This window comes from Saccostrea echinata, unplaced genomic scaffold (genome assembly GCF_033153115.1).
Source record: "Saccostrea echinata isolate AGI-Se365-2 ecotype Australia unplaced genomic scaffold, CSIRO_AGI_Sech_v1 ptg000015l, whole genome shotgun sequence".
NCBI lineage: Eukaryota > Metazoa > Mollusca > Bivalvia > Ostreida > Ostreidae > Saccostrea > Saccostrea echinata.
The window spans coordinates 9,514,076-9,537,863 of NW_026889764.1; the positions used below are offsets into that span (position 1 = coordinate 9,514,076).

The 23,788-nt window shown below is 34.2% G+C and overlaps 2 protein-coding genes across 2 annotated transcripts; one reads left to right on the forward strand and one right to left on the reverse strand.

Moving 5' to 3' along the window:
* The first annotated feature begins 148 nt into the window (after positions 1–148).
* On the forward strand, positions 149–6,615 carry LOC133187500 (uncharacterized). The gene is made up of 2 exons (XM_061322899.1): positions 149–227; positions 5,224–6,615. Exons 1-2 carry the CDS (start codon positions 165–167, stop codon positions 6,460–6,462), a joined length of 1,302 nt encoding a protein of 433 aa, XP_061178883.1. The 5' UTR covers positions 149–164; the 3' UTR covers positions 6,463–6,615.
* Positions 6,616–11,717: 5,102 nt separating this feature from the next.
* LOC133187826 (probable E3 ubiquitin-protein ligase MID2) lies at positions 11,718–13,902 on the reverse strand. Its single transcript, XM_061323223.1, has one exon. The coding sequence runs from the start codon at positions 13,855–13,857 to the stop codon at positions 11,872–11,874; it is 1,986 nt and encodes a 661-aa protein (XP_061179207.1). The 5' UTR covers positions 13,858–13,902; the 3' UTR covers positions 11,718–11,871.
* Between the last annotated feature and the right edge of the window lie 9,886 nt (positions 13,903–23,788).

Below are 23,788 nucleotides of genomic sequence, written 5' to 3' on the forward strand. Positions count from 1 at the left end.
TTAACGATTATACTGATTATCTTATAATATAAACATTTCAGAACAGCCTTTCTTTGATCATGTTTTAATAAAATGATGATATTTTAAAAATTACGAAAAATTAGATAAATCGTACAAATGCATTTCGTATTAAAAATTACGTCATTTTTTACGTCATATAAAGCATGGACTCTTTGAAGATGTGTATTCTAATCCAAGTGATATTCTTTATGCTTTGTTCAGCTCAGGTTTGTTATACATATTGTCAAATTTTCTTACTTTTTTCCTGAGTCAAAATAAATGAGATGTTATACCTTGGTACATGTATGTTATGGAGGGTAATCGTGTTCAAAAATCCAGACTTGTAAGCTTGTAAGTTTGTAAATTTATCCAAACTTGTAATCGTATCAGTTTCATAGTCTACATATGTAAGCAGGTAATGCCGACATCCTAGCACGTAGTTCCGAACATATAACTTTCGATTTTGCTTATAGCTGTTACCAAAAAAGGTTTGTTTAAGAAAGTAGAATTTAAAGAGTTAAACTAAGAATTCCGAATAAAATTTAAACGAAAAGGGGCGCTACGGCCTTTTATGTACAAGTATACAGAGATCTTGGCGAACAATCTAGCTACGAAACGTAGAAACATTTCCCTGGAACATATATATAATATATTTTTCATTTTAAAAACCATATGGTATCATTCTTGCGTGTTTTCTCTCGTTTTCAGGCCCATAGGAAACATTTTCATTGGGTGGGCGTGGGGTGGAGCAGTGGGCACAAAACAAAAATTTCTTGATAAGTCCCCCCCCCCCCCAAAAAAAAAAAACCGAGACATTCCTGTTGAGGATGCACAACGATAAACTAACCTTATTTCTTTTCGTATGTATTTACCGACAAAATTATCGAGGGGACACAATCAGAAATTGCTTATTTTTATTGGTATAGTATATACTCGAACCCTCACCCCACTCGCTGCCTATACGGACCTGGTTCGGGGCCATAAAACTTAGATGAGCTCACTTTTGATCCCAGTCTCTCTTTTCTACATACTACATGTATTAATTCCTAAGTATGACAGAGAAATTTTTTTCAGTAACAAATCTCAGGGCCGAAGTATAGGAGGGTGCGAAAGGTTGGGCTCCCAACATTTTTGTGTGGAGAATAATCTTTTGCAGCTGTTTTAATGTTACAGTATTAGATTTATTAATTTATTTAATAAATCTATAATGTATTTCATATGTTTTTAAATTGTAAATATAAATGCATTATTAAATCTTTAAAGGTCACCCAAGTAGAACAGGCAGTACCTGTACTTAATCATTATTGCCTTGGGTTATGAAGGTTCTGGTCTTTGGTCTTTGGTTTGAAGTATTCACTGTTTTCATTGGTTTGGACTTTGTAAGGTTGTGTTTTATTGGTTCAGTATTTTTCCCTCCAAAAAGTTGTTTGTTATGGTCATTCTTTGTCCAGTATTTGTCCAGAGAGGGTTGTATTTACGAAGTTTTATAATTACGACCTTCTGACATTGACAGAGACAATACTTTTCTCTATTAAGGTAAGATAACATTGATATACTAATTCTAATATGATTTCTAATATTTGATTTAACTGTAAAATCTGTAATTTTGCCAAAGTTAATTCCATAGCACTAGCACAGTCAGAATCTGATTTGAGAGTCAGTAATTAAGGAGTAACTATTTTATTGAAAGTATTTTTTATTTTATATATATCTACTAGATGTTTTTATGATGATAGGTTTACTTATGTAAACTATGATAATTTGTAGTTTTATGATCTGGACATACGTGTACAGTGAGCCATATTGTGACTACAATGAATGGGAGAGGCTCAGTCCCATAGATTGGTATGATATTTATGATATTAATGTTTTTATATATTTTATGACAATCCTGAAATAGTAAAGTCTGTGTAGACATTATTGCAGCATATACATCAGTTTTTGTCGTATATATGTTTTTATATTTTTCAAAGCGTAATATTAAAAGGGGGCATTGATTGTATGTAAATCATGTACAGAGTTACCTCCCTTTATGCAGCGTATCTGTTAACCGCAGATTGTAATTACTATATTGATACGGATATATCAGAATATTTTATGCTCTGTATTTATTATTTGTTATTATGATTTTTCAGGGCATTATTCCAAATTCCTTCATTGTTCCATTATTCCAACTATCCTATGTGTTCATCTGTGAATGTAATAAATGGAGATATCAGTAGAACCCTGAAACGGACTTATTTATATTTCCATGCTCCAGATTTATAATAAGACACCGTTACATTAATATGAAAATTCATTTATAGGCTGCACCCTCCCCACTTCTTTTTTTTGTAGTATCATCAAGCTCTGGCAAATTCTTGCGTTGAAAAAAAAATGTTACTGAAAAGTTAAAGAAAGATATTCTAAACATAGCCTACCATGAAGGAGGAGTTTTGGCAGCTTATTTATTTTTTCATCATCAATTTTTTTGGACCCCCCTTTTCGGTAAACATTGATCTGCATCTATTGAGTGTTTGTTTTTTTAATATGATATATTGCAGTTACATTAGTTCTTAATAAACTGGGTCACTGATTACAGTAGTCTATTGGTTGGGCGCTAGCTTCGTAGGCCATGGGAGGTGTAAGAGTTCGCTTGTCCTAAGTTCCTAGTGCCTGCCTGCAAAATGTAAGACGTTTAACATACGTGTTGGTCATGACTATTCCTTCGGCATTGAAAATCAAATTGAACTAGTGCTAATTGTAACGGGAACCGTTACAGATGTTCCTCAAACGGCTCCCCAATCCCTTATGATGCCCCATTCCCTACAAGCTTCAATAAATTTGACAATACTTTTGTAATATAGATGGACACTTTATTTCTAAGGGTATTTCATTGGAAAACTACTCCGATATAGCCATATGGGTATTAGCCAATCAAATTTCAGCGCATATGCTTGCACATGTTTTCTACATTTTTCACATTAATTTTCTTAAAGTGTCTCACAATACATACATTTGTGTTAAATATTAAAGAATCTCATTAAAAAATAAGAGAGATGTAACCCTTTAAGTATTAACCAATCAGAATTCAGCATACGCAAATGCATGGCCTTGCATTCGATTTTGATAGTATCATAATGTAGGAGCTCTAAGTGCCTATCTATGTCGTAAATTTAATCCTGTTTTGTTGAAAACCAAGGGAGTTATAGATATTTAAAGTTTCAACCAATCAGATTGCAGTACACCTGCATGCGCGTGTTCTCAAGATATTTCCTATACAACTTGTTGTAGTACCTTATAATATATACTTATGTTCTAAATTTCAAAGTATTTTGTCAAAAAACAAAGAAATTATTGAGATTTTTGTATCAGCCAATCAGAGAAGAGCGCACGTGCATGCGCGTGAGTTCATGCTAATTTGACCATGTTATCTTATCTAGACTCCTAATATATCTTTATATTTTGAGTTTCAAAGCAATTCATCAAGAAATGTAAAAGTTACGGCTTCATCAAGTATATCAGTCATTTCACTCATTGCACGCGCGCGCACGTGCATGCATGTGCGCGCAAAATGACCTTCGTTCCGAACACCTACACAACATGCCTATTAACCCTAAAAAGGTTTCATGTCAATCGGATGAGTGGTTCTATGAGAACACTCCCGGACAAAAAAGTACCGGAGAAGAAAGTAGAAAAAAAGAATAATAATAATAAGAAGAAGAAGAAGAAACAGAGTAAAAACAATATGTTCCCAAACTTCGTTTGGGGAACATAATTATTTATCGGTTGAGAACTTAAAAACCGAAGCCCCTCTAGATCCGCGCAAGCCGTGAATAAGCGGGTAATGGTTCATGTCACGTCGTCAAATAAATAAAATTAAGAAGATAAAATAAAATTGGAACACATAAACAAAAAGTTAGAATTAAAATCCCTTATTTAGAACTAAATAATTTATTTCAATTGGAAAAAGAAGAAGTTAGAATAAAAAAGGAAAAAGATGTGGCACTGATGCGCCTCCATGGTTTCTCATTATCAAAATTCGACAATCATGTAGACTTTACATTCGTAGACTTGTCAATTGTCTTTGTGTTTTATTCAGAGCGCGGAAATATAAATTCCGGAAAACCATGTTTACAACATCAAAAATACACACATTCATAGTATAAACTCAAACGTTGTAGGATGTCGGAATTACCTACTTACATATGTAGACTATGAAACTGATACGTGTTACAAGTTTGGATTTACAAACTTACAAGTTTGGATTTACAAACTTACAAGTCTGGATTTTTGAACACGATTGTATGATCTCTATCTTGGCAGGCACTGGAACATAATGTAAATATAGTGTATGTGGAAGGATTTCCTTTTTTTTTATACACGCACATGTATACATTGTATTCTTATCTATAATTATTAGATTTACATTAAACTACCCTTGCCTGCTTTACATGTGATGTGTGCAATCTGACTAAAGATGCGATAGCGTAAATAGAGATCTGGCATTATAGTCAGATTGTGATGTGTGCAGAGTTTACAAATTGAACACCCCCGGTGAAATGTAAACTGTTTTTGTAAACAGGGCACGAGCTCTGTTTTGTTAATGTTTACGTTTCACCAGATGTGTTCAATTTGTTATACTCTGCACACATCACTGAGCACGGACTGACAATGCTGGTGAGTTGGTTTTCCTTTCTCACATTTCTACTCTGAATTTTCTGGATTATAGTTTTAATATTTTTCATTAATACATAACAAATTTTCTATTTTCTTAAGTATTAAGGATAAAGTTTACTTTGTGAAAGTGCAAGGATGTGTCAATCAAACGCGTCCCGAAATTCGTAGTTTTAATAATTTCCAGATAAAATAAGTTTTTTATTATACTTCCGGGTGAAATGCTAAAGCAACATATATGTCATGATTTTATACAGAAAATTTGAGAAAATATTAACTTCAAATCTGTGTCTAGGCCCCTTTAAATTAAAAAGCAGCTCTTGAATTAAAATTATAGAGGGCTTTTTTTATGAATGGATGGTTTAATTAATGCAACTGGTTGTACATATACACAACTAATATAAACCAACCATGTTGATACACCATTATTTGTGTACATCAAGTGCATTCAAGAACATAATATATGTATATAATTATTAATTAATATCAAAAGAGTTTACAGGTATTATAACTGATAGTTTTGTCACCACATTAGAAGCGTCATTCTTTGACTCTGGTTTATTTAAGGGCAAAAACATGTGGAAAGTCTTAAAGAAATACAAAAACAAATTGAAAAGCCGCAAAAAGACTGACCTTCCTAAATCCCTCAAACTCGAAGTCAAGAAGTTCTTTAACGAGACACATACAGAATTCATAAAGGATGAAGGCGCAGGCGCTGAATTTGAATGTGAAACAGCGGTATCTCGCTCTATATTTCGCCTATATCCCAGAGCCACCTATCGCTGGGTTCGAAATGAGGGATTTTTAACAATGGAACCAGAACGAATGGTATTCCGAATGGGAGACCTCATCATTCAAGGATTGAAGGCAACAGATACCGGACTTTACTCGTGTAGATTACATTACACGAAGGGGAAGGTGTTAACAGTTGGTGTTTTTTCGCTCTATGTAAAATCACAGGAGTACCCCGAGACACCCGTGTATGAAGGAAGAAAAATCTCCTTACAGTGCAACAGTCACCTGTTGGGCTTATTGTATCCGAAAGCTGTCAGAGAATGGTATCTTAATGGGACAAAGACACCATTACAAAAAATTCCCGCCAACCAAAAACACAATGATGTCATTAAAAAGTCAACTGTCCACATGCAAGGAAACTGGTCATGTGTAGTTCGTGATCCTGTACATAATTGGAAGTGGACGACGGCCTTTTATCGTGTTAAAATATACCCTCCTCTGAAAGGAATAGCTTTTATTATAGATTTTGTCAAACACAACGTGAAATTGACGATTTTTCTTGTAATTGGATGTTTTTGTCTGGTAATGATGCTTACTGCTATCCTCATTGACAAACTGGAGCAATGGAAGAAACGAAAAGATAAACTACAAAAGAGAATGCTCTACCAGTTCATAGAAGATAGCGGAAGAGGATTTTACGACAATAATGATAACCTCTGTTACACTGACGAAGATGGAAATGTGGTCGTCTGCAAAGTATCTGATGATGAGTCAGACGAAGAAGGGATGATAAAAAGAAGAGTGAAGCAGCTAGGCAAAGCAGGGAAAGCAGCGTTAGAGAAGACAAAAGATTTTATAGAGGGTGAAGATAATGATGAAAATAAAAACAACGATGCTAATGAAAACGCCGCGGACTTGGACAGCACATATGATGTTTGCTCGTCTAGTTTTGAGGACGATAAACATGTTTCCTTTTTTGAAGGGTCATTGACAGAGGATAGTTTTGAGACAAGCTTCAGTGAAAGTCGACCGCTATTGTCTCACGTGAATTGTGATGTTTCCTTTAGTTAACATATATTGTAAGTTTTTATTAATGGAAAAGAAGATCATTTTCTAAATTATGCATTATATTTGGATATAGTGATGTAATACTCTTTGGAACCTCCTCTGTGTAAATTTACACATTCATTATATTGTACATTCTTTCAAATGGAAAGTGAAAATATGAAGGAAAAAATGTAAAGGATATTCTTATAAATAAATGAAATTGTAACAACGGGGAAAAGGAGCAGGTATGCTGAAATTCCATGAAATCAACCAGGCTGTGTCGTAAAATATTTGAATACAAAAAGTAATGAAAAAATGACTTTGCATGAAATTATTTGTTTCTTGTAAAATACAATAAACTCCAATGAAATAATAATCAATTCAATTTACATGAACACACTTTAGTTCTTTTAAAATAGTGTCCTCTACAAAAATTTGAATTTTTCAATTAAAATTTTTCATATACAAATTTTAATTGAAAAATTCAATTTTTTGTAGAGGACAATAGCCTGAAGACTTCCTACAACACATGATCTTATACAATTTTAATTTGGTACTTAGTATCAACATTCATTGGAAAGGTTAGTAATACACATGTTATACTAATAGGCAAATTCAGAGGATTGTGGCCCCCTGCTTTCGATCGGTGCCTTAGTGATTAGGATGCAATTATTTATGGCACATTGTAACTCTCTTGTTTGTGTTTCCAGTCTAGTCTATGAATCATACAAAAAAAAGACAAACTATTGAATAAGTAACAGTTATGGCAAAGATTCAAAACATCATCAAATTCAAACCATCGTCAAATAACATAATACAATCCGAAAGATCTTGTCACAAGTAATGCACTTGTGAAAAAAATACCAAAGCCTTATCTCTTCTGGAGCAAAAGTTATAGCCAAAGTTAAAATTTTTGATAAGTAGTTCAAAATTCTAGGTCAAGGTCATGAAGTCAAAAATGATGTATCTTTCTGAAAGATGTTGTTATAGGTAATGTACATGTGATAATATGAAAGCCCTATCTTCTCTCATTCAAACATTATTACCAAAGTAAAATTAATTTGAAAAAGACAATAGGTTAAACTTCAAGGTCAAGGTCATGCGCTCAAAAAACCAGAGTGCATTTGGAAAGGTCTTAAAGTTTTGTGACAGACTGACAGATGAATGAGATTTCATGTCCCCTCGCTTTCGAGAAAGCGGGGGACAATTACTAGTATACAGAAGTGTCTGATTATACTATTGTTTTACCTACTACTGATATTTCTTTAAGTTGATCTCTACAAGATGCAAGAGCTCTAGAAAAAAAACCTTGATAAATTACAGAGCAAACGAAATACCAAGTTTATCTATTTTTATGCCACTAGTATCAAATATTTGTTTATCCCCCCCCCCCAACTGCTGAATGTTTGCTAGTTATTAGATATGGAGCACAGCCCTGTTTTAGAAGTGAACTTACGAGAAATTAAGACCCGTCCGAAATTTAATTTTGCGAATTAGTTTATTTTTACATTAATTTGACATTTAATTTGACATTTAACATTTTTTGAAAGAGTTTAAAAGAATTTTTATGCAAGTAATTTTCAACAAAATTACTATTTTTACAAGATGTTACATTAAGCTGAAGTTTTTGGCCCTAGTCGACGTAAGTTCTGTAAAACGGGACCCTGGATAAACGTTTCGTCAAATTAGGCTCATTTTCGAAACTAAAAATATGTTTTTTTTAGGACAGGCCTGCTTAGAAACAGTCTGGTACTTTTGAAAAAGATCTTAGACAAAGATTTTTTCAACAAAGTTTGAGATGAGGGCAGCCCTAACATGACAAAAATACACCCCAAAAACAAACAAACGTAAGAAAAACCAAAAACAAAACAGCAACAAAGCATGAACTTTTCCTATAACATCATCAACCATGTTATTCCTAGGTGTGACATCATCACCTCTTATAATGATGTTACCTCAATAAGTATAAGCAGAAGGACTAGCCCAGTTGGTTAACTAATAGTAACAGTTAGGCTGCTGTTGTGAATGCGTGAATCCAGGATTTTTTTTTTTTTTTTTTTGGGGGGGGGGGGGGGAGGGGGTGCATACCAACTAAAAATATCCATGCGGAATTTTTTTGACAATTAAGCCGAGGAAAAAAAATCGTAAACAACTTGAATCCCACTTCAGGGGTGGGGGTCCCTTTTCTTCATACATGTACATATAAATGACCCTCCTAACCATTTTACCAGCGATCCGTGTTTTCTAGGGGGAGGGGGTTTGAAAATTGAGAAATACGTTGTCTCAGAGCGGGGGGTTGTCCTCGCCTTGTACGCCCACTTTCTTTCTTTGGCTGCAAATAAGACATCGTAGAGGTTAAAATTTGTTGTTAAATAGTACAAATCTCTTTTCTGTTTGAACTTTCACTAAGGCGTGACAATCTCGGCGATGCATAATTAGCGTCTCCCAGATACTGACCTAGATTCTCATTGGTTAAGAAATTAATACCATTAGCAACTTTAGATTGTTGTTAACAAATAATGAGATGACATAAGCCACACTTCTTTACTAGTAAGAAACGATGTAATTGGTTCCTTGCGTCACTCGTTGACGTCTGAACCAATTTTATCCCATGTTTATTTCACCCGTGAATGAAAAGCTGTGTAAATTTCAGTATTGATGAGCTAATCTGGCAACCAATTGGAATCTAGGTCACTAACTGAGAGACGCTAATTACGTATAGACGAGAATGTCACGCCTTACAGAAAGTTCAAGCAGAAAAGATATTTGTACTAATGCATAATAGCTAAATAACTTTTAAAGCATGACGTCTAGAAGAATCAGTCAGACATTTTTACGTAATCTTTCATTAAATCAAAAAAAAAAAAAAAAAAATAAATAAATAAATAAATAAATAAATAAATAAAAATAAAAAAGGTCAGTAACATTTTTATTGATACATGTACATTTAAATGTACGAATAAATTTTAAAGAAACATGCGGATATAAAAAAAAAATCATATTTAAAAAAAATGAAATAAAATTGTTGGATATTTAAAGGAAGAAAAAAATATGATTTAAAATTTTAATTATCCCGATTGAAGTAAAACTCTTCTCGATCTAAAACAAAATAGAAAAATAATTTAACTTACAGAGCAAAATAATTTCTCAGTGAGCTGGAAATTGCAATTTAGGCCAAGAATGGTCTTTTGGATAAATAAATACCCGGGTAATATTTTAGTGTGGAGAAATTGGCTGTGTAGGGAATCGCAATCTATAAAGATATCGTAGAGTAAGCCTCCTCACCCCCACACACTAATCTCCGAGAAATGTACTTCGATGAGGGACTTCCATGGGAAAATTGATACTCTAGAGTCATGGTGGTAAATAAAATTCAATCTGTTCAAAAATTGAACTGCATCCTTCATAAAGTAAACATAGATGAAGAAACAGTCGGTGACTTAATTAATGAAGATTTTAAAGGGGCCTAGACACAGATTTGAAGTTAATATTTTGTCAAATTTTCTATATAATATAGAAATATAATGACATTACTGCTATAGCATTTCACACGGCAATATAATTTAAAAAAGTTTATTTTATCTGGAAATTACTGAAACTACGTATTTCGGGACGTGTTAAATTGACACATCCTTGCACTTTCACGAAGTAAACTTTATCCTTAATACAGTGATGATGTGAGCAGAGTTTAACAAACTGCCGATGAAACGTAAACAGCTCGTGCCCTGTTTACAAAAACAGTTTACGTTTCACCGGATGTGTTTCATTTGTTAAACTCTGCACACATCACTGAGCACGGACTGACATTAATACTGGTGAGTTGGTTTTCTACTCTGAATTTTCTGGATTAAAGTTTTTATATTTTTCATTAATACACAACAAAATTTCTACTTTTCTTAAGTATTAAGGATAAAGTTTTTACTTTGTGAAAGTGCAAGGATGTGTCAATCAAACGCGTCCCGAAATTCGTAGTTTCAATAATTTTCAGATAAAATAAGCTTTTTATTATATTTCAGTGTGAAATGCTATAGCAACATATAAGTCATGATATTACACAGAAAATTTGAGAAAATATTAACTTTAAATATGTGTCTAGGCCCCTTTAAAGTATGCAATCAAGAAATGATAAAGAACGAGGGCGCTTTTGATTGGCATTCGGCAGGAATCTGGGCATACTTGAAAAGTGAAAATTTCATTGATCTGTCACATAAAATTTTAGCATTCTTTTGATGAATCGGGTTCCTGTGAAATAGGAAAGGGACATATTTTTCCGATATTGTTTTTTGTTTTGCTAAAAAAGAACTTGAAAATTGGCTAGACGAGTCATTTGGTACAAAATGTTACATTTTTAAACATGTTTTTCTAAAAATTTACTATTTCTGGGTCATCTCTCCATGATTTTGAAACGTTGTGTGCATTTTAATTTAAAGAAACAAACAAACATTTGTAAGAAATGGAGAGAAGACCCAGAGACAATAAAAAATAAACTTTTTTCAAAAAAATTCCAATGTGTAAATGCGGTGCTTCATTGTCCCTTTAAAAACCATGAAGTGTATGTAGCGTTGATAGCTCAGTAGTATGCGTTACCCGTCCAGTGCAATGAAAAGAAATATTTTTGGTTCGATCCTCGCATGGAGCGTTATTATTACCCTTTTTTTGGGGGTGCAAACAATCAATTCTTTTGTCAGTTTAGTTTTATGTACTGATTTATTTTCAGATAGATAAATTCTGGTTCTGTTGCACCGAAAGCGAAAGCAATTCTTCCAACCTACTGATACTTTAATATTAACATGTACATGTACTTGTAATTGCATTTAATTATACCCCATACGTGTTTATTATTTATGTCAAGCGTTACTAAGTTTTACATGTAGTAATTATTAAGATAAGCGGACTGATATATTATTTTTGACAAAGTATTTCAAACTAAATGTAACATTTTCCCATGTGCGTGACTTTTAAAGTATGTCCAGCTGTGGTCAGCCGACCAAATCGTAGACATTTAAACTATAAATGTTTCGTACGCCTTATTCCTGCAGATCACACGCCAAACACGCCCATCTTCTTTATCTAAAATTAAGATTAAAAGTTCACAGGATGTGGAAGACAATATATAGTGCCATTGATTATGGTCTAAATACTTAGAGAAAGTGTACGTTATTAAATATCACTTGTCTAGCAGCACGAAGGATCAAAATACATTCTATTACTACATCTGGAAAAGAAAATCAAAGTCAGAAAAAATGTTTGAAAATCAACTTGAACCTTTTTATTTTCTGGTGGATGTTGCTTAGCTAGTTGATTATTTTTAGGCCCCATTGATCGGACCTTGCATATACGATTCAAATGAACCATTTAAGTTTACATAATTGTCATTTCAAATGAAATTATAGTATTGATATACACTAGTACCAAATACTAGCAATGTTCTCTTTACTCAGCAGGTATTTGATAAACCCCTACAACGCGCATGTAACAAATAACAAGAAATTTGTGACCAGCAGGATGAAACACGATGTTATAAGCGTTTTCTCCATTAATGCTTAGATTTACTTTCCTGCTGCTTGTACCATCAAATTTGATTTGTTCGACATCATTCTGACATTTACAGACGAAAATATTATTTTCAGAGTCCATCGCCATCCCCCGTGGCATTCCTGATATCAATTTAAATTGAGAAATTTCACTCCCTTCTGAGTCTATTAAACATACACTATCATTTTTCCCATACACAAATATGCCAGGAGTTAATGAAGATGCAACAAATGCCCTGTCACCTATACGCTTGTAAGATGATGAGCTGCGCAAACTGAAGTCGGGTGATAAAAAACATCTCTTCGCAGAATTTGCTGAAAACACCACTTTTGGGCAGTGCACAAAATCTTCAATTTTTTCAGTCAAATCTATTTTCATCAATTTATTAAATCTTGTCCCACCGTCTAATATTTCAAACTTCAGTACGAAAGTACCAAAAGCGACAAAAACTTCATTCATATTGTTACCATAGGAGAGGCCGTATGGCGTACCGTCACACTGCTCAGAGTGAATACAATTCCAAGGTGAACTAAGTGTGTCATAGACATCTAATGAAGACTTTGATTCAATGGAAAAGAGTATGCGAGTTTCATCTAAAAACAGTCCAAAATATACTGAGTCAGGCAATCTGAAATTTGACAACATCTTGAAGTCAATGTTCATCAGATCTTTTTCCTTCAAGTATGCCCTGGAACAAGGAATATTTCTTTTCCCAGTAAATTCATATACAAAATCAGACATGCTGTCAGTCGTCCTCTTTTCTTTAACTAAAATATCAATACTGTGCAATTTTCCAACCTCTTTTAATTGTTCGAGCACATCAAAACTTTTCTGAGTGTAGCTTTCTGTAGGTTCCCATATATTCAATGAGTTCATTCGATTAAAGTGACTGGTAACTTGGGCTTGCAACAAATGTTCTGACATAAACATTTGTTTTATTGAGCCTTTGTCAATTACTGAAGAAAGGAGTGATTTTGCATCTCGCACAGTTGTACCAAAACGTTTCAGTTCGTCTGAGGACATTTCAATTTTATCTGTATTTTCCTTGTGAGCTTGCTCAAAATGCTTTAACCACTGTACGTGGGCATTTTCAATCAGAGTTTTCACCTTTTCTACCTCATTTGCCATGCTGGACATTATCGAGTCTTTCTTAGCGTTCAAGGATAGAATGTCTTGCGTGTTCCTTAAAACAGCGCTATCAATGGATTCCAATAATTCACTGAGTACTTTATTTATCTTTTCGAGTTTTTCTTTGTCAATCTGAGATGAAGCATCTTCTATTGATATAACACTGGCACATCTGCGATGCTCTGTAGCAAAACACACGCTACAACAAAGCTTTGAATGGTCTTCACAAAACACCTCGAGTAGTTTCCCTTTGTGTTTCCTACATGGCTCATCGACATCGACAGGTTCATTTCTATGGCTAGCATCCGACAACTTCACTATTCTGTGACTTGAAAGGACTGGAATAAGATCATGAATATGCTTGCAGCATTCACAGATCGCTTCTACACAAGTTTTACACCAATATGTGGCTGCAACCTTTTTACTATCTCGCTCACAAAACGTACAATTTTTACCAGTAGTATCCGAATTTATGTTCATCGTTTGTATTAATTTATTAACTGGGAGACATTTCGCCCATTTTTCGCTGGAAATATTAATTTCTGGTTCATCGACAGTTTTTCTGCACACGGGACAAACTATAAAGTTTGTATTCTTTTCACTATCTCGAGTCACCGTACTTGAGATGTAGGTCTGAATGCACGATTCACAAAAACTGTGTAAACACGACAAATACTTAGCTGTGGTCAATCTTTCCAGACAAATTGGACACGTAAATGAATCACTGACAGTCTTATAGATGGCAGCTTCAGCCATATTGGTTTGATGTTTTATCTTTCTAAAACCCTCTCAAATATTGAAATTAGACGTTCCGCCATTCCCACTGGTACGGACCACAGTTGTAGCCACAATTTATTTACTGTCAGAAAAAGAGTTTTAATTGCTTACTCCGAGTTTCCAGAGGTCCATGTTTTATGCGCTTTTCACATATTTAGACTGTTTTAAAAGAATTTTGAGATCGATCACTGTTTGGTATCTTAATTTTTTTAATTGAAAATCCTCTTATTTGTAAGGGACGCAATAAATATAAATAATCTATATAACAATTAATTGAAATTAAATTAATTGAACATGCACTTTATTTGACAATGTTTTCCTCTTTTCAGTAAGCATGGTGAGTAGCACTGAATTTCAGTGAATTTTGTTCATCCATATACAGACCCTACCATATGTTTTTAAACATGTTTCCCCCTTGGGGGCGTGGGGGGATCTATCAAAGCTTTCATCTATTAAGTGCGAAAGTCTCAGCTGACCCCTTATGTGAATTATTGCCCCTTTGTGCTTATCGTTATCAAAGTACATCTTAAAGTATATCAAAAAATTGCTCACATAATCATTAAAAACTAGAGGTACTGTAAGCACTGAGCTCACAAAATGGTACCCCGCTCCCAAATTAGTATAAGAGCAAAGTCCATTTTTGCTATGGAAAAGCCCAAATATCTGTCTGATCAAAACATAAAATAGAAGGTGCACAGTGGTGCCACGCAAGAAAGACTCTGTGAAAGTCTGATATTAAATTCTATTCATTGGTATATGAGGAGTTGCGGATAACAGGTGAGTAACCTCAATATTATAGAAAGAATTGCAGTGTCTAATGTTTTCTAAGGCAAACCCAAAACATAAAATAGGAGGTGCAGAATGGCACTTTGCAATAAAGACTCTGTGAAAGTCTGATTAAATTTAATCATTGCTATAGGAGGACTTGCGGATAAGAGATTGGTACCCCCCATGTTATAGAAAGAATGACAGTGTCCATGTTTTGTCATAGGAAACTCTGAAACACTTAATATCTGTCCGATTTGAAAATAAATTAGGAAGTGCACAATGGCAAGTGCTATGTAATAAATATTCTTTGAAATTTGAGTAAAAAATGGGGACCCCCGATAATATAGAAAAAATGGCAGTGTCCATGTTTTCTATAGCAAACCCAAAACAATGGAACCAGAACGAATGGTGTTTTAAATGGGAGACCTCATCATTCAAGAACTGAAGACTACGGATACCGGACTTTACTCCTGTTACTCCGCTATCTTCTATGAACTGGTAGAGCATTCTTTTTTGTAGTTTATCTTTTCGTTTCTTCCACTGCCCCAGTTTATCAAAGAGGATAGCAGTAAGCACCATTAGAAGACAAAAACACCCAATTACAAGAAAAATTGTTAATTTCACGTTATGTTTGACAAAATCTATAACAAAAGCTATTCCTTTCAGGGGAGGGTGTATTTTGACACGATAAAAGGTCGTTGTCCACTTCCATCTAGCATGATCAGTTTCCTTGCATGTGGACAGTTGACTTCTTGATGACATCATTATGTTTTTAGTTGGCGGGAATTTTTTGTAACCGTGTCTTTGTCCCATTCTCTGACAGCTTTCGGATACAATAAGCCCAAAAGATGACTGTTGCACTGTAAAGAGATTTTTCTTCCTTCGTAGACAGGTATCTCAGGGTACTCCTGTGATTTCATATAGAGCGAAAAAACGCAAACTGTTAACATTTTCCCTTTCGTATAATGTAATCTACAGGAGTAAAGTCGTCGCCCGCGTGGCGCAGTGATTAGAGAGTCTGCTCTAGAGTCGCGAAGTAAGGAGTTGATCCTTACGTCGCGGGTTCGAATCCCACTGTGGGACGTGGAGACCGGTCCTTCGGATGAGACCGTATAAACCGAGGTCCCGTGTCGCAGTAGGTGCTGGCACGAAAAAGATCCCTCACTGCTCAATGGCCGTAAGTGCTGAGCATAGGACAAAATTTGCAACTCTCCACCGGCAAGGGGTGGTGTCTCCATATGAGTGAAAAATTCTCGAGAGAGACGTTAAAGAACATACAAACAAACAAGAACGCTAAAGTATGATTCACGAAGTCTCGCATGTATCCGATATTAAGCTAAAAGGATGACTGCACTTAACGCCGGGTTTTGGGTCTTTTTCGATCGCTTCTGTTGCTTTTATATCATTATCTTATTTCATTTCTATATATTTATGAAAGAATCCTGTCAATTTCGAGCCGAATTTAAACATTAAAATGATCTTGGACTGTGATACAATAAAATGATTCTATGTTTTCTGTCCTTACTCTTTCCAAATATAGAGAATTTACACTTACCTGCCCTTGATTAAACATTAGGTATGCATGAGAGGTGGAGCTAATATTGTAAGAATGGGTCTAAAATTAGACTAGATAAATAACAATGACATGTATTAAAAAATACGAGATCACTCTTTCCCATTCCCTCTTTATTCTGTATGGCACAAGTACACTATGTTCAGAGGTTTCAAAAACGAAATTAACAATATGAGCGACGTCCATGTAAGTAAAGAATCTTTTAAATCAATGCCTAACAATTTAACGTGTTCGAGCACTTTGTCCTAGTTAGCACAAAACATGCTACTTTACAAGTCACGTGACGGAATTTAGTATTCACAGACTTACCTGAGGTAAGAAATCACGTGGTGAATTATAATATTCAACATGATACAGCCCTTGGTTACAATAGAGAGAGCGAATGTAAGAAGAAGCAGTTTTTTCTCGTTTAAACCATGAGCGCATGTTTGTCTATTAATCTCCTTTTGACACAACATTGTTAATACAAATATACAACTACTGTTAAACGGAGAACAATAGACAAACATGCGCTGACTATGTATAAAGTCAGTGAAAAAGTGGGCGTCCTCATTATCGAACGGAGATTCAAGATATTGTGATGACCCCCGCCTTAGAAAACAGCTTCGTACTTCGTAAATACGCACTTTTATTTAATGTAATTACATAAAGTTGTAGATTAGATGTTGACCATTCGTGCAATTAAAAGAAAAATGCTTGTTTTGAAAGTTTATTTTGTCACAATTTTCGCATGTCCTTAAGTGCAGTCATCCTTTCGGGGAAAATATCGTTATACGGAAGTTAATCGTTACGGAAGTTAATATTCAGCAACGTTTGTTTTAAGTGTAAAACCGGAAGTAGAACTCTTAAATGAATAAATTAACAAAGTTACTAGCCAACTTGGCTTAAAGCAGTAAACTATCCTTTGCAAATGATAACAAATAATACATAATAGTCAAAATTTAACAGAGAATAAAGTCTTTAAAAATTGCACAGGAATAAATAAAGTTTTATCAAAAATATAATTTAATTTGGCAAGTGAATAACAACAATCTCAATAAATAAATAAGAAGTTTGTGAAAAAATTAATAGAAAATGGGAGGAATGTGGAAACCCTATGAAAGATGCTTAATAAAAATATCTATGTCCCTACTGAGCCTCCATACTTATGAAAAAATGGGCAAAAATATACACAACCGAAAATGCCAATGAACTGGAAAATGTAAGGAAAATGAGCTACATCACCCAATATGAACTCTATTAATCAACACTCTAGAATAATAATGCTAAATCTGGACTCTAAAAATATCTTACCCAGAAAATAAACAACACCAAAATTAAATAATAAATAGTGAATAGTGGTTCTAGGAATTAGACCTGTTATCTACATCTCCTTAACCCAGGCTGGACTTGGAAAGGGAACCTAACTTATTTATGAAACCCTAACATCCTAACAAATCATAAAATGCTCGCTCAGCACGTGCTAAATGAAACCTAGAATGCCGTGTACCTTTAAGGTTCGCATAAAATTAGAGATAGTGTGCCATGAGGCTTATCCCTAACCGAGTGAAGAAAACTGCTCGAGCACAGCTTTAAATACCCTATCTAGGCCCAAAAATAAAAGCCAATAAATATCAAAGATCCTATAGCTAACTTAACCAATCAGAACACAGCTTTCAAAAGTACTATGGAAAGACTCCCAACATGGATGACACTTCCTGTATGTGGAATGTCAACACATGTCCTAACTTATAAAGGACAAATAATAAAGGGGTTTTACGTAAGTAACAACTGAAAACATAAGGTAAATAGAATTAACAGACTGAAATACCAACAAATACTTCTAAAATAATATGTTTTACGGTGTGACCGTTGGGGGCGAGCGCAGTTGTACCATCAAAAACCTATACACAGTTTACACTTCTAACGTTGATGGATCCGCCTCTTCAAACGTCAAACCGCACGAGACACAGTCAAGACTGTGACGTCACATGACGTCGGAATTTACGGAGACAGCCGAGCTTCTGGTTGAACGAGACTAAAGATCTTGTGCAATAATAAATGAAATACGTTGTAGAGTGGATGTAATTATTTTTATTTCTTTTAAGCCCTCTGCAAAGAAAGAAAAGTAAACGTTTCTCTCGGTAATGAATAATTATCCTTGGTCTTTTGAATGTTTTGTAAGAATTTGGCATGGAACCCTGGTAGCGAAGGAATTCTGGGAATGTTGCCCCAGAAAATTTCCCTGACGTATGTACAGATTTCATTCCGAATTTCCTCTGTTCTTACACGTTAGTCTATTGAGCTCGCTTCGCGAGCGGCGCTTCGCGCCGCTCGCTGCGCTCGCTATAATTTTCGAAACAAGGGCTATGAAATAAAAATCTAAACCACTACATAAGATTTTAAACACAAGTATGAAGCATTTTACTCCTAAAATAAAAAAAATTATACCATTTATGCAAAAACTTTCCTAAATTACCATTACGGAAGTTGAATTTTTAAGAAAGACAACTGTCTAATTCATTTTGTTATGTCGAAAATGTAATGGTCTAAAGTAGCTGAGTTGAAATCAGTCTTTAAAATTATAGTTAAGATATTACAACGGTAAATTTGTAAGCGACATAAAAATTCTTAATTGGGCATGCTTTTGTAGAATTATGTCTGTTTTAATTTAAAGTATTTGTACCCCATGGAAAAACTTTAATCTCCTTTTGTAGACCCGACCTGCCCATGGGGCCGTGTTCTGATTAAACTAAAAGTTTCACTTTGTCAGGAAGTTTACACTTAGGTTTCATCTTCCCTGTCCATGTGGTTCTTTTGAAGACTGTCATACTCCTTAAGTCATGTGTTGATTTTTTCGCCGTTTAAGAGAAGTTGTCCTTCTTTTCAACGAACTTTAAATCTCTTCACTCAGAAAAAGCTATCTGTCGACTTTTGTGTTGCCTTTTATTTCAACAGCTTTGAATTCTTTTTATCCAAGAATACTTCATAAAATTTATCCCCTGGTTCTGGAGGAAAAGTCGAAAATCTGAAAATTTTACAGACAAACAGACGGACAGACAGACAATCAAGCAGGCAAACTTTGATAAAAAAAAATCTCACTTGAGCTTACGGCCTTTAGGATGGGAGAAATGTCAGATCAGGAAGGATGGCCTGATAGGTCATTTTATAGAATGTCTGTATTGTGTTCAGGGGACCTGGATTAATTTTGACCCTGTCTAAGTTTGTAACCCAGTGTCACTGCTGCAAAAAATACAGTCAGGTTTTTAATATTTTTTTTGTTATTAAAGGTCAATGACCACTGGCTCCCCTGTTATCCTTTGTTTGCAGATCCGAGGTCAATATTGAGATAAATGTTGTATGTAATCTGGAGAGACCCATAGGTAAAAAGAAAAAAAAAATGGGGTCGACTGTTTCTAGTACTGGAGGAGGAATTAGAACAGCGTATCGCCTTTTTAAAGAAACAGATTTATGAACAAGGTCAACTTGTTAGGAGTGAAACAGTAAAGCTACAAAAATTGGTGGATGATTTAGAAGGAAAAGTTAGTGGCAAACCGAAAGTTCAGGAACCGACATTTATGACATTTACTGGTGCATGTGATTGTAAGAAACTGGTGGTTTATAATAGTTGTTTAACGACTCTCAAACTTTTAACGATTGGAGTTGTTGTAGGATATATTGTATGCTTGTTCGTGAATATTCAAATATTAATTCAGCTGATATAGATATTTTTATCTTGTATCAGTGAAGGCTACTGTTCATATCTACGTAAAAACTTAAAATATAATTTATATACGTATATTTATTAACATGTGTATCTTTGTACACTTGGCAATCATACGTACCTTGATTTATAAGTGTATATACAATGTATAAGATGATCATAATGTTGAGCAGAGTGATTATTTGTTAACTATCTATACAGCTAAGTAGTTTTAGATTGTGGGTCATTCAGATACATTTTATGGTATTCTTCTTTTCTGTATAGACTGCCATGGTAGCTCAGTCGGTAGATCACTCAGTCCGAGATCGGAAGGTCTTAGGTTCACGACTTACTCTTTTAAACCACAAGACAAAGTCTCAAAGCTTATCTTTGGTCACTGTTAACTTGAACCTTTATCAAAAACTCAAGAATATATATATATATATATATATATATATATATATATATATATATATATATATATATATATATATATATATATATATATATATATATATATATATATATATATATATATATATATATATATATATATATATAAATTCATGAAATATATGAGTATAGCGAAAAATTATCGATGTTTAAAAAACCTAGAAACAATACAAATCTAATCTGTGAACAGAAAATGAAACACGGACCAAAGTTAGGTTGTATCATTCTAACGACCATAGAATTTAAGCAATGCTGACTATAAAAAAGGCTGTTTATTTCCATGTAACGTCATTTTATTTGTCACTAGCCTGCCTCAGTTTAAAAATTTATCGTACTCACGGCATGCTCATTAGAATGGAATAAGTTAAGAGGCATAAGCGCAATATGCAGGTGATAGAGACCCCACACTGCCCTAGCTTTTGGCCATGATTTTTCCAAAATTTAATCTAGAGTATATGTGGATGCATGTATGTTAATATGAATAATCAGATCTCTGCCTCTCAGAGAGAAGAATTGTAAAGATGTTTTCCTTTATATCCCATGGAAAAACTTTAATCTCCTATTGTAGTCGCACTTTACCCATAGGGCCATGTTCTGATTAACCTAAAACTTTCACTTTGTCAGGATAATGCCCTTCATTTCAACGAACTTGAAATCTCTTTACCCAGAAAAGCTATGTGCCAACTTTTGTGTTGCCTTTCTTTTCAACAACTTTGAATTCTTTTTATTCAAGAATGCTCTATGCTAAGTTGATAAAATTTATCCTGTGGTTATAGAGAAAAAGTCGAAAATCTGAAAATTTTACAGACAAACAGACGGAAAGACAGACAGTCAAGCAGACAAACTTTGATAAAAAAAATCTAACTTGAGCTTACGTATCAAGATAGTTAAAAAAAATAATTTTGTAAAAGAATTATGTTTTAAGTCTACATTTGTAACGTTTTCAAATTAGAAACATGAGCCCAATAGGCCACAACGATCACTTGAGTGACATTAGTCTTGCTAATATTCTTCCGAAGAATTTTTTTGTTCTGGGAGAGATTGTTTTCTTGTATACATGTTTTACTAAAATTTAGTCCCATTCTCCGGATAGATATTTCGAAATGAAAAAAATAAACATGATCCAAATTTTAAAATAATTGTTACATTTTAGTGTGGCTCTCATAATCTCAAAGCGTTTGTTTAAATTTTTCTAGAATTATTCATTTCCATATAAAAATACAATTCCTTATCGCAGCCCTAACTTACCCGAGGATACCGTATTATAATAATAAGAAATTTGAATCTGCATGAAGATGGATGCACATTAATATCACCAACCATGACCTTTATAGTCTTGAAGCTGTTTTTACATTGTTGTATCGAATAGTCATCTGAATCAAAACTTTTTGACGTTTACATGTACATTTAATTAGCAGTAAAAAATATTGTACTGCGGTGTTTGATGTTCCCATTAATGAAAAATAATTTTATTACATGATATTATTTTGCACATACATGAATACATAAATGTATGTCAGGGCCAGGAACATGTTAAGTTCCTTTACAGTACCGTTGTCAGAGATCTTTAAAGTAAAGCACTAAAACTGGTTCGTTGTCATGACCTCACAGGTGAGGTTAAGGTGATATCCGTCCGGTGTCATAACTTCAGAGAACTAATAATTAGTTTTATTTCATTTTCCACTTGAGTTAATTGACTACAATCTCTCAAATTGCAATGGGGAACAGAACTGACAATATATTTGTTGTTGCATCAGTAACATCAGATATTAACAGGATATATCACTGTAGTTTGCGTTGGCGATACACCACCCTGCTTAAAACATATTTTGAGTCGTTTGAATTTTCTTTGAAATGAAATATTTTTCCTTTTCTACAATAAACAGTACCTAACACTAGGTACAGGCTATATTATGAGGTATTGTTAGCCCCTGAAATAAAAATCAAAGCAACGTAAAACTAAAAATTCTTGCTTTAATCCAAATTATGTCCGTTGTCATGACAAGTTACGAAAATTCAGTCCGTTGTCACCGGTCAGTTGTCAGAATTGTACTGTATACAACATTGGTAAACTACTGTTTAATGCATTATCTATTTATCAATAATACCATCGAAATAGATGGAAATGATGTCGGAAAGGAAAACCTGCCATATCATTTTGCCAAACGATTGTCGAATATGTAATCCGTCCGAACAAAACTCTAATTCGTCCGAACAAAAATTTGTCCAATTGAATATCTAATTTTTCCGAACAAATAAATATATACTTTTTATCTGGCCCTCCAACGGCGCCGTAGGTTTCGAACAAATGCTATCAATAGAAAATTTAAAAGCATGCTTCGTCAATAACATTGCACTGATTCTTCTATAATTGTTTTCTAGGAGAAACCCTTAATAATTTCATTTCACTCTAGTGTGGAGGAGCATGAGAATTGATCCTTACGTCACTGGTTCGAATCTCAACGCGGACGTCGAGACTGGTATAAGTCCCGTGTCATAGTAGACAGATGTTGGTACGAAATAAATCTTTTTCTGCTCTATGTCCACAAGTGCCAAGTACAGATCTAAATCATCCCTCAAAAAGCAGCCAGTAGTGTTTAAGGGACATGAAGCAAACAAGCAGCCTACCAACAGAATTTGGCATCGTGTAAAGCTGACAATATTTCACTTTATAATTAATAAAATTATCTTTACTTTTTATGAATAGTAAAATAAAACGCATACTATTCAGTATGTCTATCATGACTTTTTTTTGCCAGGCCCTACTGTTGATATTTTAGTAACTGTACACGTTACAAATAATTACTGTATGCACACCAGAATACATGCACGTATCTCATAGAATTGAAATTGAAATAACTTTCTTTCAGTTTTTTTTTAAATCGTTGAGATGTTTCAGACAACCAACAAAATTTAAAATTATTACAACAATCTTCATGATATATGCTTAAATCTATTATCTCTTCATGCATGTACAGTAGCATCAATTTGGAAAGCTGGGGGGAGGGGCTAGGAGAGTAATTACCTGAAATTTCTTTGACAAACTACATAGAGAGAAGAAAATCCTATTTAGGGGGTGGCTTAATTTCCAACTTTTTCGAGGAGAGAATTTACTCTAGTGTAACAAAAAGCGGGGGGGGGGGGGCTTTCCAAAGAATACTTTCATACTAAATAAACGGTACAAGATTAAGTTTGGGAACCCCCCCCCCCACCCCCCAGCGATACTATGTGCCTTAAGAATAAATTTGCAGCATTTCATAGACAGACTTTCATGTTAAGACAAGTGACACCGGACCATATCAACTTAACATGTACTGACAACGGACAATTTGCTTTTAAATGTCAAGTTCTCATAATTATAATATGCGTTCTGCAAAAGGCTGTAATATGTCTAATGAAATGAAAATAGAGCTACATTTCAAATTACGAAATTA